This window comes from Bos indicus x Bos taurus, chromosome 18 (genome assembly GCF_003369695.1).
Source record: "Bos indicus x Bos taurus breed Angus x Brahman F1 hybrid chromosome 18, Bos_hybrid_MaternalHap_v2.0, whole genome shotgun sequence".
Lineage (NCBI taxonomy): Eukaryota > Metazoa > Chordata > Mammalia > Artiodactyla > Bovidae > Bos > Bos indicus x Bos taurus.
The window spans coordinates 6,806,568-6,824,741 of record NC_040093.1 but is presented as its reverse complement, the minus strand read 5'-3'; the positions used below and the strand labels follow the sequence as shown (position 1 = coordinate 6,824,741).

The window sequence follows — 18,174 nt, the reverse complement described above, 5'->3', positions numbered from 1 at the left end:
TCACTTCATGTAAATTAGGCACATGCTATTAGTTTCATTTTGGCACAAGCGGACATCGGAAATACAATTGTTCCGTTATGGACAGAGTGTGCTGTAATAACTGAATTGCAAATTATAAGTATATAATCCCCAAATTGCTTATTGTTTGATGTCATCATGAAAAGAAATTCTACATTTTTTCTACCTGGAGTGCCTTTGGTGCATTCCTAGTTTCTGTTATGAAGTTGAGGTGGTGAAAAACTGTGTTGTTGGAAGAAACATGATCCATTCAGGGTTATGGGGAAAATGATACAAATTTTATTAGATTACAAGACTTAGGATACATTCTGAAGAAAACAGAAGTACAACACAAATTGCAGCAATCAGTGATGAAACAGATACACATGCATACTTTTCTGGTTCTTTGGATCCCATTTTCTTCAATTTCCAAGACGTTTCCATTAATCATTTATATGCAATGGCAACAGCCAGTTAAGGGAGAAAATGACCAGCATTTCCCTGCTATAATTTCTCCCACGTAATCAGTCTTCAGTAACCTGTCAACTCCCCTCCCATGAAAAGCCCAAGTCCCTTAATGTCCAGGTTGCTCTTTGCATAGGCAGATGGTACATCATTCAGTCCTATAATCACGGTGGCCTGTGTACAGAAGGGCATCCTGAACATAATGAGCATGCTGAGTCCTGTCATGGTTTGACATGGTTCTCTGTCCCTCGCTGATCCTAATTCACACACCACTGAATTTGATATTTTAGTGTCCCTGTTTACCCATGAAAGATGGATATTAACGAAGCACACCTAATGAAGTCTGCTCCTTCATCTTACTGATTTCTTTGCAGAAACCATCATGAAACTCCCTAAGAAAGCTATAAAAGCTGTCAAACCTTGCAGAAATGTCATTAAAAAATAACATCACCTTTTCAAGAAAACTCAAGGAATTAAATATACACTGAAGATTAGTGATCATTTCAAAAGGTCAGGAAGTTTCAACACACTTAACATAATTATACTGCCATAAAACAGGAGGTTAATTGTTGGAAAACTAAAGATTTAATCCTAAAATGAATCTTCTCATGTGATCTGTTGTAAGAACTGTCCCAAAATTTTATGAAAGTCATTACAATTCTAAGGATTCTCCCCGATATGAATCTTGGGGAGAATCTTGAGGAAATAAATTTTCTTAAATGTATTTCCAAATTCAGTTTATCTGTAGTTTCTGGCCTGCATAAATCACACCCAAGGTGTGAATATCTCATGAAAAAATTCATTACTTCTGTAAGCTTGCCCTCTCAGGTTCCATCATTTTGATCTTTGCCTTAAGGCTTTACTGAGCACATTACTTCTGTGTGGTTTCTCTGAAACATATATTCTGAAGCCTAGTGCACTCTGAAGCCTGCAGAAAGGCCTTTGCCATCCAATTCCAAGACTCCTCTTTACTATGGAGTCTTGTCTAATACTTCAACTCAAGCTGAAACTTTCTCCACCTCCATTGCATTTGTAAAGCACTGCTCCAGAATGTTTCCCAACTTTGATGTTTGGGTAAAATTCTTCCCAGATATTGTATTTGTGTGGTTTATCTATAGGATATATGTTCTTAGATACCTAAAGACTGAGCAGTAATTGTGACGACTGCCATAAAAGTTGCATTTCTAAGTATAAAGTATTTGCTGAACACTGAGATACAGGGAGCACCTAAAAGCCTTGCCACATATTCTGCACTAGTAAGCTTCTCTGTAGCATGGATGATTTGATAGTTGGTGAGATGTGACCCCTGAGTAAAGGTTTTACATACTCATGTCACTTCTAAACTTTCTCTGCAAAATGACTTCTTTAATGAAGCCTGAAGTTGGATTGTTGCCTAAAAACCCGACACACTTATTACATTGATACAGTTTGGGCTCAAGAAGCCTAAGGTGTAAACAAAAAGCCTGGCCACATTGATTATCTTTGGAAGTCCTCTTGAGTATGGGTCACCTGATGTCTTTTTAGGCCTGTATGCCACCTGAAGGATTTTCCACACTCATATTTGTAAGATTTCTTTGCATTATGAATTCTCTGATGATGGGAATGATCAGCCCATTATTGAAATCCTGGCTGCAGACATTTACATGATTTCCTCCACTGGAGGGATTGACTGTGCTCTGAATGTATGGAATCTTGACAGTAGGCATTTTCTCGTGTTTTGTAAAAAACTGAATGCCATGCAAAAGACTTACCACATGCACTATGTGGGCAAGATTTCAATTCAGAATTAATTACCTGAGGATTAGTTAGATCTGAATACAGAATCAAGCCTCTGCCACATCGACCACATTTGTGCAGTTTCCTCGTTTGACTTTTTGGAAGGTCAAAAACTTCACGTAGTTTACTGCAGTAGTTTACTACATTTACATACAAATGTAGTCATTTGTATGTTTTCACTGCAGTACTGATTCTCAGATGATCTGCAAAGCCATTCCTTGTGACTGCAGGCTTTGCCATATAAATCCCATTTATGTGGCTTCTCTCCTGTATGAACTGCCGAATGGTCAGTTAAGGCTGAACATGAACTAAAAGCTTTGCCACAATCATTTCATTTGTACACTTTCTATACAGTACAAATTCTCTGGTGAATCATAAGGCCTGAACTCAGATTAAACGCTCTGCCACACTCATCACAGTTGCACTAAAATGCTTCTCACAATTGTTCCATTTGTAACAGTTTTCTCCACTATGAATTATCTGATGCTTCCTATGACAGTCATTTCAAGTAAAAAACTGGCCACATACATTATATTTCCATGCTTTCTCTCCTATATGAACTACCTGATGGTGAGTTAAGGCTGACTGAGCACTAAAGTTTGTAACCATTGTTTCAATTGTAAGGTTTCTAATATGAATTCTCTGATGAACTACAAGGTTTGTGTTTAGATTACAAGCCTTGACACTGAGATCACATTTGTTTTCTCTCCAGTATTAATTCTCTGATGAATTCCATGTTGTGCACTTCAAGGAAAGGATCAGCTACACGCAACACATTTATATGGTTATTCTCTAGTATGAATTTTGGATACACTGCAAGCTTACCAATATGACTAAAGGCCTTGCCACAGACAACACATTCATATGCTTTCTCTCCAGTATGAATTCTCCGATGAATTGCAAGGTTTGCAGTTTGACTAAAGGGCTTGCCACAAACATCTCTCGAAAATGAGTTCTCCAATGAACTGCAAAGTAACAGCTGGAATTGAAGACTTTGCCCCATAGATACATTTCTGTGCTTTCTCTCCTGTATGAACTGCCTGATGGAGAGTTAAGGCTGATTTGAAACTAAAGACCTTGCCACATGCATCACATTGATATGCTTTCTATCCAGTATGAATTTTCTGATGAGATGTAAGGCTTCCTTTTACTCTAAAGGCCTTGCCACATATATCACATTTTTATGGTTTCTCTTCAGTATGAATTTTCCGATGCGTTCTAAGGCTTCTATTTACACTAAAGGCCTTGCCACATACATCACATTTATATGGCTTCTCTCCAGTATGAAGTCTCCAATGAATTGCAAGTTGTCTGCTTCGAGTATAGCCACGGCCACATACATCACATTTATATGGTTTCTCTCCAGTATGAAGGATCTGATGAACTGTGTGGCTTTCTTTGCGAGTAAAGGCCTGTTCACACAGATCACACTTATATGGCTTCTCTCCAGAATGAACTCTCTGATGAATTACAAGTTGTGCTTTTTGAGTATAGCCACGGCCACACACATCACATTTATATGGTTTCTCTCCAGTATGAAGGATCTGATGAACTGTGTGGCTTTCTTTGTAAGTAAAGGCCTGTCCACAGAGATCACACTTATATGGCTTCTCTCCAGTATGAACTCTCTGATGAATTCCAAGGCGTGACTTTCGAGTATACCCACAGCCACACACATCACATTTATATGGTTTCTCTCCAGTATGAAGGATCTGATGAACTGTGTAGCTTTCTTTGCGAGTAAAGGCCTGTCCACAGAGATCACACTTATATGGCTTCTCTCCAGTATGAACTCTCTGATGAATTCCAAGGTCTGATTTTCGAGTATAGCCACGGCCACACACATCACATGTATATGGCTTCTCTCCAGTATGAACTCTCTGATGAATTCCAAGGTCTGACTTTCTAGTATAGCCACGGCCACATATATCACATTTATATGGTTTCTCTCCAGTATGAAGGATCGGATGAAGTGCCTGACTTTCTTTGCAAGTAAAGGCTTTTGCACACACATCACATTTATATGGTTTCTCTCCAGTATGAGTTCTCCCATGGTTTTGAAGGTGTGCATTGTGCTTAAAGCAGTGACCAAATACATCACATTTATACGGTTTCTCTCCGGTATGATTTCTCTGATGAACTGCAAGCCTCACATTATCATTAAACGCCTTGCCACATACGTCAGCTTTATATGGTAATCTTCCTATATGGATTCTTTGATGTCTAGTGAGTTCTGAGTCCTGAAGCATGGTTATGCCACACTCATTACTTTTGTAAGATTTTTTCTTGTGTCCTTCTGGGTCTGGGGCCTGTTCTGAGGGATGCATAACAGCACACTCATTTTTATGAGAATTGCCTTTGTAGACACTATGAGTTCTCTGAATTGGCAAAACTGAAGCACTACTGTTCATATGCATCACGACTTGACTACATTCAAAAATTGTCCCTTCAGACTGAAGCATCTGCAATTCATCATGAAAGTTTGATTCGTGCCTTTCAACAGGCTTATCTCCTGCATCATTTCTACTCTGATGATCTCTTCCGTCAGTGAGATTTTTGTTATGGGATATAGATATTCCGTAGTCTCTTCTTTCATTATCTGTCCACAGACTCTCAAAACCATCCACAGTTTCCTGTATCTTCCCGAGGAAAAAATCTTTAATTTCAGAAGTTTCAGCTCTCCCAAATATCACTCTTTGAAAAATTTCTCCTTTTCCACTGTTTCCTTTTGCTTGTAATTTCATGGTCATATCTATACGAGACACATCTACAAGATATAAAGAACCATAGGTATCGTATTAATTACAATTCATAAATAAATTTTTTCCTGTTGAACACATCATATTATACCAAAAGTCATACCCATCCTGAACAGTATTTTGAATCTTCCCAATGATGAACTAAAAATATAAGGGACACTAAAGGAATAGAACTCCTTAAAAAAGAAAAGAGCAATCACACAGAATTCAAATTAATTTTAGGGTACCCAAGTTTGAAAGACACAATCAGGAAAACATTCATTTTATGCAAACCCATGTCAATTCTCAAAGGAAAAGATCTTTTCCCACCATGATCTCAAAGCTCATTCTACTTGGTAGAAACACACTTCTGTCTCATAATTGAGGATAAAAAAATAGTACAAATTCCACGGATGGGGAGATTGGCGGGCTACAGTCCATGACACCACAAAGTGTCAGAAAGGACTGAGCAACTAAGCAAGAAAGGATCAACAAGGCAATACACTGTAATGGTAAATAATCCACAGGAAGCATTCTAACGAAAACTGTAAAACATAAATGGCAGTTGACAACTGTTCAACAAACACTGCATAGTGAAAATAAAGAATTTATTAAAACAGCCCCCCTCCCTATGAGGGCTTATGAGATCTTAGTTCTCTAACCATGGATTAAACCCAGGATCACTGCAGTGAAAGTGCTCCTATCCACTGGACTGTCAGGGAATTCCCTAAAATACTTTTTACAAAAAAGAAAGAACACTTTTCTAAATACCTCTTATAAATCAATGACTAGACAGACATATGTCATTTTATAACAAGTGGTTCGTGTGAGTTATACTGTGTAAAACATACTGTCATCTTTAAATGACAAAGAATTAATAAATGAAACAATCTCTACTTAAATAACAGCCACTCAATATAGCAACTGCCTATCTATACAGTATCCTTCACTTACTCGGTTCATTGGCTCTAAGATACATGTAAAGGAACAAGCTTTGGGGCGTTCCTTATGGCTGAGAGGTAAAGAATACGCTATAAAAGAGGAATATTATTTGAAAACTTATTAACTAGAGTCAGAGACAAACTCTTCAGAACGAAATGTAAATTAACAATATACAGGATGTAATGCAGACAAAGAGATATGTCACAATAACAATGACATGAAGTAAATATGCATTTTAAGCAAAAGTAATCTTTGAGGCAAATTTCCTGATGGTCTAGTGGATAGCATTACATGATTACACTGTAGGGGGTACAGATTCCATCCCTGAGTGGAGTACTAAGATCCCGTCAGCCACATGCTTCAGGAAAAAAAAAAAAAAAAGTAACTTCTGACCTTTTCAGTAAAATAGTCAAAATTCTATGACACCTAAAAGCATGAATTACCTCAATTTTTCAAATAAAAGTAGTAGATTCCCAGGGTTCATGAACATAATTCCATGGCACATGAAGTAATGAGCAAAGCAGGACTGAAACCCAGACCTACAGATTCATGCATGTTCTTAACCACCAGGGCCCACTTGGGCAGAACACATTACAAAAGGTTACAACAAACTTCAGGACTTTAAAAACATAAGGTCAAGTGAGACACAAGAACTGATCTGCGTAACAAACAGCCTTACTCAGCCATCTCACCTATAAATGGTTTCTCAAGTACCACTCCCCCACATATCAATCCATGTCCTGAAAATGTGGTTCAGTGGATGAGCACGGGTCATTTTGTACAGTATGAGCATGGACGGAAGGAACCTGGAGCATGATTCACATATGCAAGACTGGGGATGGAAGAGAAGATCTGAGTCCACCGTCCTTACAGGCTTCCTGAGTTACAATCACAGAAGATAAAAACCACATTCCTGTTACATATACCGCTGACTGCTACTGCTACTGCTAAGTCACTTCAGTTGTGTCCGACTCTGTGTGACCCCAGAGACGGCAGCCCACCAGGCTCCCCCGTCCCTGGGATTCTCCAGGCAAGAACACTGGAGTGGGTTACCATTTCCTTCTCCAATGCATGAAAGTGAAAAAGTGAAAGGGAAGTCGCTCAGTAGTGTCCAACTCCTAGCGACCCCATGGACTACAGCCTACCAGGCTCCTCTGTCCATGGGATTTGCCAGGCAAGAGTACTGGAGTGGGTTGCCATTGCCTTCTCCCAACGTACTGCTGAAGGTTGTGGCAAAAGCAGTAACAACAGGAATAGCTGAGGGTTCTGAACAGGAAGACAGGTTGAAGGCAGCTCTGTGTAGGATCCGAGATACCAAATGCAATCAAAGGTTGGCCATTCTCTTCCCTTCTTCCAATGAGGTCTCCCAAGTGCAGCAAATACGAAGAGAAGCAGGCTGGCTCCAGGGATTACAGCTCTGGAGGTGTTACTATTGCTCTACATGGACCAAAAAGTGGACATCCCACGGAATCCAGCACAGAAGGGGGACAGAGAGGAATTAGATCCCTTTGAAACACCTCATCACATGCTCCCCAAAATCAAGCAATAACATTGACAGGAGTCAAATGACACACTGCTACAGATCATAGAAAGACCTAACCTTTGACACCTCTTTTCTTGGGGTCCACTTTCCATAAACCTTTCTCTCCTTTTTTTTTTTTTAATTTTTTTTAATTTTTTAATTTTATTTTATTTTTAAACTTTACATAATTGTATTAGTTTTGCCAAATATCACAATGAATCCACCACAGGTATACATGTGTTCCCCATGCTGAACCCTCCTCCCTCCTCCCTCCCCATACCATCCCTCTGGGTCGTCCCAGTGCACTAGCCCCAAGCATCCAGTATTGTGCATCGAACCTGGACTGGCAACTCGTTTCTTACATGATATTTTACATGTTTCAATGTCATTCTCCCAAATCTTCCCACCCTCTCCCTCTCCCACAGAGTCCATAAGACTGTTCTATACATCAGTGTCTCTTTTACTGTCTCGTACACTGGGTTATTGTTACCATCTTTCTAAATTCCATATATATGCGTTAGTATACTGTATTTATGTTTTTCCTTCTGGCTTACTTCACTCTGTATAATAGGCTCCAGTTTCATCCACCTCATTAGAACTGATTCAAATGTATTCTTTTTAATGGCTGAGTAATACTCCATTGTGTATATGTACCGCAGCTTTCTTATCCATTCATCTGCTGATGGACATCTAGGTTGCTTCCATGTCCTGGCTATTATAAACAGTGCTGCGATGAACATAAACAGCCACCTGTAAGTCAGACTGAATTTCTTCTTCCTTAATAAAATGTAATTTTTACGTAGGAGACAGATGGGCTCCAGATTGGATATCTACAATCAGTCACCCTTCTCTCTGCATTCCCTGAGACAAGAGATAGCTGGGCTCCAGTTGAGGAATCTATAGCTAACAAATACAGGGTAAATAGCCAGTCTTTGTCTCTTACCTCAAGGGAATAATCACAGCAATGACAAAGAAAGGAAAAAACTCTATTAACGGAGACACTACACATGTGCAGAAAGGTCGCTTGAGGTCAAGTCAGAGGATAATTCAGGCCATAATGAGTCTTGCTTCTCCCAGAAGCCTTCACTTTGAGATACATCTTGGTTAGGGTGTGCGTTCACACCCCAGGGGGAGGTCCTGAGACAAATTAACCAGAGGGGACAAAGGAAGGTGACTAGCCCAAGGGGAGACGAAGACCTGGAAAACTGTACCTTTAAAAAGAATTGACATTTACCAAAGGTGGGGCGGTCTCTCTGATCTAGCCCATGCACCTTTCTGCATGTACTTTTCCTTTCAATAAACATTTTCCTTTACTCTTTACCTTGTGCTTCTTCATCTGAATTCTTTATTGACTAGGCAGGCAACACTAGGGACCTCAGCCCTAATTGTTGGCTGCTGTGGTCCAATGGTCAGGACTCTTGGCCTGGGAAATGAAGACCTTCCTTCCAGCTTCCACTCATTGCTATGAGCATCCAAACTCAACTTCATTTCTCACACCTTTCTCACTGAAAACACACATCTTACCTTCCTTAAGCAACCATGAACTGTGCTTTATATTGCATTTTCTAGATTAGTGAACATAAATACTACCATAACTTCTAAAAACATTTGCTTTCTTATAGAGAGCATCTCAGAGTAGCACCAAACATATTCATCAATAGTCCTAAATCTCTCAATGTAACACAACAGAATTATTACACAATGTGGATGACTCAAGATAAGTCTTAATTAGATGAGTAAACATTAATACTAGATATTTAATATTGAATATTTCCCAGTTCACATGAACCTGAAATTCATTTAGGTTAATTTCCCTTCTAACTGATTTGTATGCACTTACTGTTTTTTGTTTTTTTAATTCACTTATTATTTTTGGCTTCACTGGGTCATCATCACTGCTCTGTCTTTCTCTCATTATGTCAAGCGGGGACTACTCTCTAGTTGTGGTGAATGAGCTTCTCATTGTACCTACTTCTCTTGTGGACCATGAGCTCTAGAGAACGTGGGCTTCAGTAGTGGTGGTGTACGGGCTTAGCTGCTCTGCGGCATGTGTAGTCTCCCTGGACCAGGGATAGAACCTGTCCTTTGTACTGGCAGGTGGATTCTTTACCATTGAGCCACCAGGGAAGCCCAAGTGCTTCCTTTCTTTTAAAGCCAATTGAGTAAGAGCTCATTTAAAAATAAACCTCAGCGATATTATCCAAAATCAAAGACACACACTGAGACATGCATAAATCCAAACAGATTTAAAATGTCTCTCTGACTCTATTGGAGTTGGTATCCTCCTCCAGGGGATCTTCCCAAGCCAGCGATTGAACCCACATCTCCTGTGGGTTATCTCCAGTGTCTCCCACACTGGCAGGCAGCTTCTTTACCACTAGAGTCATCTGGGATCCCTGGTAAAGGTTAACTTCAAGCTTTTCTGTAGGCAGGGCTTTTTAAGAAGCTAGCTGTTTTTATTCCATATGCAAAAAGAAATGGTTTTTTAGTTTCAAAAGAAAAAAGAAAAAATCATTTTAACCAGTTTTCTCCAGAGTCTAAAGAATATCACAGCAATCCCTGTGTCAAAAAACTTATCTTCCCTTTCAATAGTCACAGTCTTATATCTAAAATACAGAGTAAACAGTGTTCAAATTGACTGTGATTAACTGGGGCAGATGGATGATAAAAATCATAGATTGTCCATCTTGGGAAATGGGGCTCTTCACTTGATCAGAAGAATCTGAAGGGGTAAAGACATTTGTTAGAGTGGGGGCAGGAGTGGGGGAAGCTGGGCTCCCCCTCCCCACTGACAGACAGGGGAAGTTAGAAGGGGACTAGCTGATGGAGAGAGAGACAGAGCAGTAGGAGGGGTGAAAGGCCACAACAGGACAAAGATAATGGAGACAGAAAGGCAGTGGGGGTCACTGTTAAGAGATGTGGGCCAGCACAGGAGAGAGCCCACTTAAAATGTGAGAATTTGATCAGCTAATATATAATTTGACATTGTAATATGGACAACCATTATCACCAATCGCATAATTCTGTTTCCAGTTGTAACTTCTCTTCAGACAATTTTAAGATCGCTTTATGTACCTCCTGTACTTCCCTGGTGGCTCAGCTGGTAAAGAATCCTCCAGCAATAAAGGGGAGACCTGGGTTCAATACCTGGGTTGGGAAGATCCCTTGAAGAAGGGAAAGGCTACTCACTGCAGAATTCTGGCCTGGAGAATTCCATGGACTCTATAGTCCATGGGGTCGCAAAGACTCCGACATGACTGGGTGAGTTTCCCTTTCATTTTATGTACCTCACAGTAGGAGAGAGAAGGATCCAGCCTCTCATCCAGCATGGCATTCTTATCCTTTCTCAATGGGTGAGAGTCACAAATATTCAGTAACTTCTAAGGGTACAGCCCTCTTTAAGGTTCCAATTTTCACACTATCCAGTGAAAACATCCCATGTATCAGCTAACTGCTACTGCTGCTGCTGCTAAGTCGCTTCAGTCGTGTCCAACTCTGTGCGACCCCATAGACAGCAGCCCACTAGGGTCCTCCGTCCCTGGGATTCTCCAGGCAAGAACACTGGAGTGGGTTGCCATTTCCTTCTCCAATGCATGAAAGTGAAAAGTGAAAGAGAAGTCGCTCAGTCGTGTCTGACTCTTAGTGACCCCATGGACTGCAGCCCACCAGGCTCCTCTGTCCATGGGATTTTCCAGGCTACAGTACTGGAGTGGGGTGCCATTGTCTTCTGCAGTATCAGCGAACTAGCAGTAATGCAGATCTTCCTATTAGGAAATAAAAACTTCATCAACCTTAACCGCTTTCTTCTTACAGAGTGGCATTTTGTCTCACAAATACTGCTCACAGGGCCAATTAAAGTTTTGCCAAATGTTGTCACTTTCACCTCAAGTTCAAAGATTTGTTAACAAAATAAGCCACTTGTTCTGTAGAAATAAGTAATACAAATACTTATTATAGAATTATCAAGCTGACTTTCAATATGCTAACAATAAAAGAAAAGCGAAGTAGAAACAGCAGAAGGTACACAACCAAATTGGGTTCTGACCAACATCCAGACTCAAACAGTGCTGGGAAGTATCGGGACACAGCCCATCTGGAGACCCAGTGGGGAAAAGGTCCCAGGCAGCATGTTACAGTCATGGGTGAGACTTCAAAGATTGCAGTTTTGGGTTCGCCCTTATAATCCCAGGACGGTAATTGATATCATCGGCAATCTGTGAGCAAATAGCAGCTTTGGTTGCATGTTAATACTATTTGTTTGTCTTACAAAACTTATAATGTTGCTAAGCCTACAGCTGAGTAGGCCAGGGCACCTCCAAGGGCTCAACAATCTCAAGAGTTGTCCCCTATCTATCTCTGGTGCTGCAAGCCTTGCACTCACAGCAAGCAGTCAGGGCACTCACAGTCAGGGCAATGTCCAGCCAGTTAGAAGCAAGCTCACAGGCCTGCTTTAAAGAGGACGTAGACCCTGTGCCTCCTGCATTGCCAGGTGTAGAATCCAACTTCTTTTGTCAGCCAAGAAGTGATGGCCATTATAGACGGACAGAAAAACATTCACAAATTAATTTACTATCTGCATCCTTCTGAATGCACAGGAAACAGTATAATATACAGTATAATATGCAGATACCTGGGCTTCCTTGGGGCTCAAAGGTAAAGTATCCACCTGCCACGCAGGAGACATGGCTTCGACCCATGCGGGGGAAAAGCACCTGGACCAGGGCATGGGAACCTACTCCAGGACTCTTGCCGGGAGAGTCCCACGGATAGAGCAGCTTGGAGGGCTACGGTCTACTGGGTTGCAGAGTCAGACACAACTGTACCAACTGAGCACACAGGCATCCATGTATCTAGTTCTTTCCAAGAACTACTGAACCAAGAATACAAGGGTAGAAAACAGGGAATTGGATATTTCAAAGTTTGAAATCACCTTTATAAATACTTAAACTGTGTAGAAATTTGTGTATCACACAGTGGGCAGATCACCCAAAGAAAGGACAAGGCTATGAACTCAGTCAAGCAAAACAGGGGCTGCCAAGAGACACAGAGGGAAAACACAGAGATACCCCCAAACCGGAATCCAACTTCACAGGGAAGTGATCCTCACCCACAGACAGCAGGTTCTTGTAGGTCTCCACCATCACGTCCCGGTACAAGGCCCTCTGAGCAGGGTCCAGGCATTCCCACTCCTCTGGAGTGAACTTGATGTCCACATCCTCAATGGTCAACTGTGTCTGAAATGAAAGCATATTTTACTAACAGGCGCTGGGGAGGATTCTTATTTTTACACGAAATGAGAAGAGGTTAGAGGGGTAATGATCAATTCGGGTAATTTTCCTGTTGTTTCATAAGACTATGACATCTTCCAATAAACATGAATTTGTCACTCGTATGGACAATACATGCAGAATATACAAATAAATTCAACCAGTGAGTTCTTTATGCATAAGTGTTACACTATACACACCAAGGGACATTCAATATCTAGATGAGTTACAAGACTGGTGTCTTCAGAGATGACAAAGTCCACAGCGGCTTTAAAGAACACACATTGTTTTGATTATGACATCATCACACTGATGACAGGTGTCTCAACACTTCCTACACACTAAGCATTACTCTAAGACTTTACACAGATGAACTTATCATCAACATAACAGCACATTAGAGAAAGATCTGGGTCCATCTTACCATGAAAACTCTGTCATTCTAAGAATTTGCGCAGATCAAACAGTTAAGAAATGAGGCAACAGCACCTGAGGTCAGGTGGTTGGGACTGGCAACAGAAATACCAGAGCAGCAAAGTATATCCAGAGAGAGTTCCAAGAATACCTGAAACAAGTTCAAGAAAGCTGAAGTGCAATGGAGGTGTAGAATCCCAGATCTTTTGTTAGCCAAGGAAAGACAGACATGATAGATGGACAGAAAAATATTCACAAATTAATTTACTATCTACCTCCTTCTGAATGCACAGGGAACACTATAACATGCAGTATCATATGTAGGTATCTGGGTTGCCCTAAGGCTCAGCGGTAAAGAATCTGCCTGCAATGCAGGGGACATGGTGTTCATATCTCCAGGGGGAAGATCCCCCTGGAGGAGGGCATGGCAACCCACTCCCGTATTCTTGCCTGGAGAATTCCAGGGACAGAGGAGCCTGAAGGGTTATGTATGGCCCATTGGGTCACAAAGAGTCGGACACGATGATAGGATAAATGGTCACTGTACAGGGTCACCCGCTCTTCCCACCAACCACACAATGTCAATACTCTTACTACTGTTTACATCATTCATGTAATGAGATAGAAAAAACTTAAAGGAAAGGAAAACACTTAAGATACAATTTCAACTGCTACAAAGCATAAAACATGTTTATGAGATGATGTTCTGTAATAAAACCATGGGATTACAGATCCATGCACTCACACATGCAAATGTAAACACACAACTGGTTGAAACAAGGAAGACCTGTCTATTTTTTCTTTCAATCCAAATTTACAGAGTGTCAACGTGGTCCCCAAACTGGGAGTACAGCAGTGAACATAATGGAGCTTACAGTCTAGCAGCCAGCCACCCAATTACATCCATAATTTTAAAGTTACTATTGCAACATGTGCTCTGAAACAGGCCTGGTGCTAAGAGAAGATTTATCAGAAAGTCTTGACGTACATCAAGAAATCACACAAGGTCTCCATGAGGAGGAAACACTTAGGATTGGCAAGGTGGGAAATGGAAGAGTGTTGCAAGCAGAGAGAACAGCCTGAGTGCTGGCTCTGAGGCAGGAAGGTATTTAGTGAACAGAAAGTCAGTCAGTCTAACTGGGACACAGGGAACAAAGAGGGGTGATGCCAGGTAGAGGCCGCTTTCTACAAGGTCTTTGGATTTAGGACTTTATTCCAAAAGTAACTGGAAGTCACTGAAGAATCTGCAGGAGGTAAATCAGAGGTTTAGATTTGTTTTTGGGAGCTCACTCTGCTGTGTGTGGAGGTTGTTGTTGCTTTGTTGCTGTCGGGTCAGATCTTTGCGACCTCATGGTAGCCTGCCATGCTCCTCTGTTCATGGGATTTTCAGGCAAGAATACTGGAGTGAGTGGCCATCTCCTACTCCAAGGTGATGCCTTTTGACACATTCTGGGATGATACTCTCGTTTTCTTTTATTCACGTGTATTTCAGCATCTTTAGGACATTAAAAATGCATCAGTTTGTACTTCAGTAATTTGTCTGCATTCTATGTCTTTTTCAAGTTATTTACTTTGGTTTTGCTGAGTCTTTCTTGCTGTGAGGAGGCTTTCTGTATTTGCAGCTGCAGTGCACGGGCTTCTCATTACAGTGGCTTCTCTTGTTTTGGAGCATAGAGTGTGTGGGTTTCAGTAGTTATGGCGCCTGGGCGTCTTTGCTCTGAGGCATCTTCCTGGACCTGGGATGGGACCCATGCACCCTACATTGGCAGGCACATTCTTATCCACTGTACCACCAGGGAAGTCCTCAACATTATCTTATATTAGTTCAAAAAAATGAAAATACAAGCAGAAAGTAATATACAGAAGATTTATTCTAATCTGTATATAATAGCTATATTTAAAAATAATATGAGGGCTTTCCTGGAGGCTCAGTGGTAAAGAATCCACTGGGCAGTGCAAGAGACACAAGTTTGATACCTGGTCAATAAAGATTCCACATGCCAAAGGGCATCTAAGCCTGTGGGCCTCAATTTCTGAGCCAGAGCTCTAGAGCCCAGCAGGTGAAACTACTGAAGCCAGCATGCTCTAGAGCCTGGGCTGCAAGAAAAGAGAAGCCACCGTAATGAGGAGCCCACACACCACAACTAGAGAGTGGCCATCACTCGCCAGAACTGGATAAAGCCAGTGAAGCAATGAAGAGCCAGTACAGCAGAAAAAGTATATTTAAATATAGTAATATTATCTTATTCTTATTGTTAGGTATGTAGTTATTAACAAAATCCAAAGTTTATGTTTTCATTCCATGACCAAATATTGCATCATGATTAGGAAAGTTGGGGGAATTCCCTGTCAGTCCAGGGTTTAAGATCTTGCACTTACACCATAGCATTTCAGGTTCAAGTCCTCCTCAAGGAACTAAGACCCTGCAAGCTGCATCGTGTGGCCAAAAAGGAAGAATAAATAATTAGCAAAATATATTTCATAGTTTAAATTAGATGCTGTAATGAAACATTCTCTAGCCCTGAGGTCTCTTTCTGAACTTTTCATTTCACTCCCAAACATTTAAGATTTTCAAGGAGGTCCTCACTTAGTTTTAAATGTACTATAAAAAGTAGGACTGATTTCCCCTTATTGGACTCTTTTTCAGATTTTGGCATGTATTAAGCATTTTAATATCTCACATCTACATGCAGCTTCTTTACCCTGGTTGACAGAGAGCAGACAGGGCATCCAGATGGGCCCTAAGCAATCCCTGCTGCCCAACAGCACTGAGACCCTGTCTCCAACCCGTGGGTGAGAAGCCCTGCCCAACACGGTGCCCAGGGGAGCCTCCTCAAAAGGGCCAGGTCACGGGGTCATGGGGAGACAGGATCTAAGTGAGGACGACAAACCCTGAGGGAAAGCCCCGGGGTGAGTGTGAATGTACAGGAGTCAGACAAGGCACTGCAGAGTCAGACAAGATTAGCGAGTCCAAAAATGGATACTTCAGGCAGGACAGATTGAGAATCCACTGAGAATATGACCTTACCTGAGAAAGAGCCATTCCTGACACGTTTTCTTTCACCTTCCTCCTGTTCTGGGCTTATTCCTCAGCTAACGCAAGTCTTCAGAGGAGTGTCAAGAAGGTGGAAAACATGGTATTTAATGCTTAGGGTCAACACATCCGCTTCCTGAGCCCCAACCACACACACAGGGAAGCCTTCACCGTGTGAAACAAACAGTCCTCTGTGGCCACTGTCTCAGGAGGGACTCAGGACAGTCAACTGCAGCATAGAGTTCAACACGGGACTTTTCCACACTTTCCCTGGGATCACACTTCCTTCCTGGTGAGGCCTCATGCACACAGCAGCAGGGGGTACCTCCGCTGACCCCACGATGCCGTTCAGGTCACACAGCAGGCCCTGGTCCAGCCCCACTCAGAGCAGAGCACCCTCCCCTCCCCCAGGGCCTGATCTCAGTCTCAGAAGTGGAGGCTAAGAGCCCTGGTGCCCAATGCAGGATCCAGATCGGAATCATCTGTGGCTCTGTTCACATTCCTGGGGCGAGGCCCCACATGAGAACCTGAGGAGCGTGTCTGTTGGGGGAGGGGTACAATACATGCCCAGGCAAAATGCCTCATGATCTCATGTGAAGCCTGGGTTGAATACCACTCAAGGGGTCAAGTCTAGCCTACCTCCCACTTTCTTCTTTTCCAGCCTGACTGACATTGAATGGACTAACAAGAAGGGATGTGTACACATACCATGCACGATGTGACCATGTGACACATGTCTACACTGTGAAATATTTATAACAATCCACGAACCAACACATCCATCACCTCCAAATTCCCATGTTCCATGTGTGGTGACAACACTCATGACGTACTCTCCTGACAAATTCCCAGCATGCAGTAACAGAACAGCATTAACTACGGTCAGCATGCTGCACACACCTCCCCAGGACGCACTCATTTTACAACTCAAAAGTCTCTACCTTTTGACCAGCATCTCCCCATTTTCCCCACCTCCCAGCCCCAGATAACCACCATCCCACTGTCTGCTACTAGTGGTTTCAGATTTTTACATTCCACATATAAGCAAGCACATATAATCAGTCTTTTCCTACCTGCCTTAATTCACTTAGCATAATATTCTCTACATTCATCCAAGTGATCCCAAGTGACAAAAATCGCCATTTTTATGGGTGCATGTCATTATATACGTGTTTGTGTTTCTCTGAGTGTATGCTACCTACCAGGACTTTTCTGGTAGCTCAGACGTTAAAGAATCCGCTGCCAATGTTGGAGACCCGGGTTCGATCCCTCGGTTGGGAAGACGCCCTGGAGAAGAGAATGGCAGCTCACTCCAGTATTCCTGCCTGGAGAATTCTATGGAGAGGAGCCTGCAGGCTACAGGCCAAGGGGTTACAAGAGTCAGAAATGAGTGACCCCAGCCAGTCCCCAAACTGTTATCTCCAAACTCTAATAATAAAAGACAGATGTGTAGGCTGATGCACATATCTCAATGCAACTTCAATATCTTCCACAGAAACACTGCAAGTTTTGTTTTTTTTTTTAACTTCCAAATGCATCTGAAACTTTATGAGCAACTCAAAATAACAGAAATACCAAAGGTAACACACGAAGTGATCTCTGGGGTTTTACCCACAGTTATGCTATGGGTTGCATACTTAATTCTCGCCCCCCCTAAAGACCACAAAAAATCCAGTGTGGAGGGGGTGCTGTGAGGCACCTCCTGGATCCCGCCCCCCTTCTCTGGGACCACTGTCCCCATCCTCCTGCACCCAGACCTCCCTGTGGGCTCAGCTCAGCCCTTGCTTCTAACACACTGCAGGATAACATTCTTCTTCCCAATCCCACAGCCTTTCTTCCTCCACAGGTGTGATCACGAGATTCCCAATTAAACCCAGTCATGCAAACCTCAGTCACAGCATCTGTGTCCCTGGAAAACTGAGCCAAGACACTGGCACGCCCACCATTCCACACAGCCCACAATTAGCCATGAGCCCACGTCCAGGACCTCCAGCCAGAACTGAGACCCCCTTTGTCAAC

At 42.1% G+C, this 18,174-nt stretch overlaps 1 protein-coding gene across 2 annotated transcripts; it reads right to left on the bottom strand.

Annotated features, from left to right (window-relative positions):
• Positions 1 to 267: 267 nt before the first annotated feature.
• LOC113875589 (zinc finger protein 347-like) lies at positions 268 to 17,442 on the bottom strand. Of its 2 annotated transcripts, XM_027514123.1 has the most exons (5): positions 17,358 to 17,442; positions 16,150 to 16,225; positions 15,501 to 15,551; positions 12,548 to 12,674; positions 268 to 5,005 (listed from the first exon to the last, which is right to left on the bottom strand). In XM_027514123.1, exons 4-5 carry the CDS (start codon positions 12,579 to 12,581, stop codon positions 3,420 to 3,422), a joined length of 1,620 nt encoding a protein of 539 aa, XP_027369924.1. In that variant the 5' UTR covers positions 12,582 to 12,674; positions 15,501 to 15,551; positions 16,150 to 16,225; positions 17,358 to 17,442; the 3' UTR covers positions 268 to 3,419. The 2 variants fall into 2 exon arrangements, with proteins under 2 accessions (XP_027369924.1, XP_027369923.1); XM_027514122.1 differs by lacking the exon at positions 15,501 to 15,551.
• Between the last annotated feature and the right edge of the window lie 732 nt (positions 17,443 to 18,174).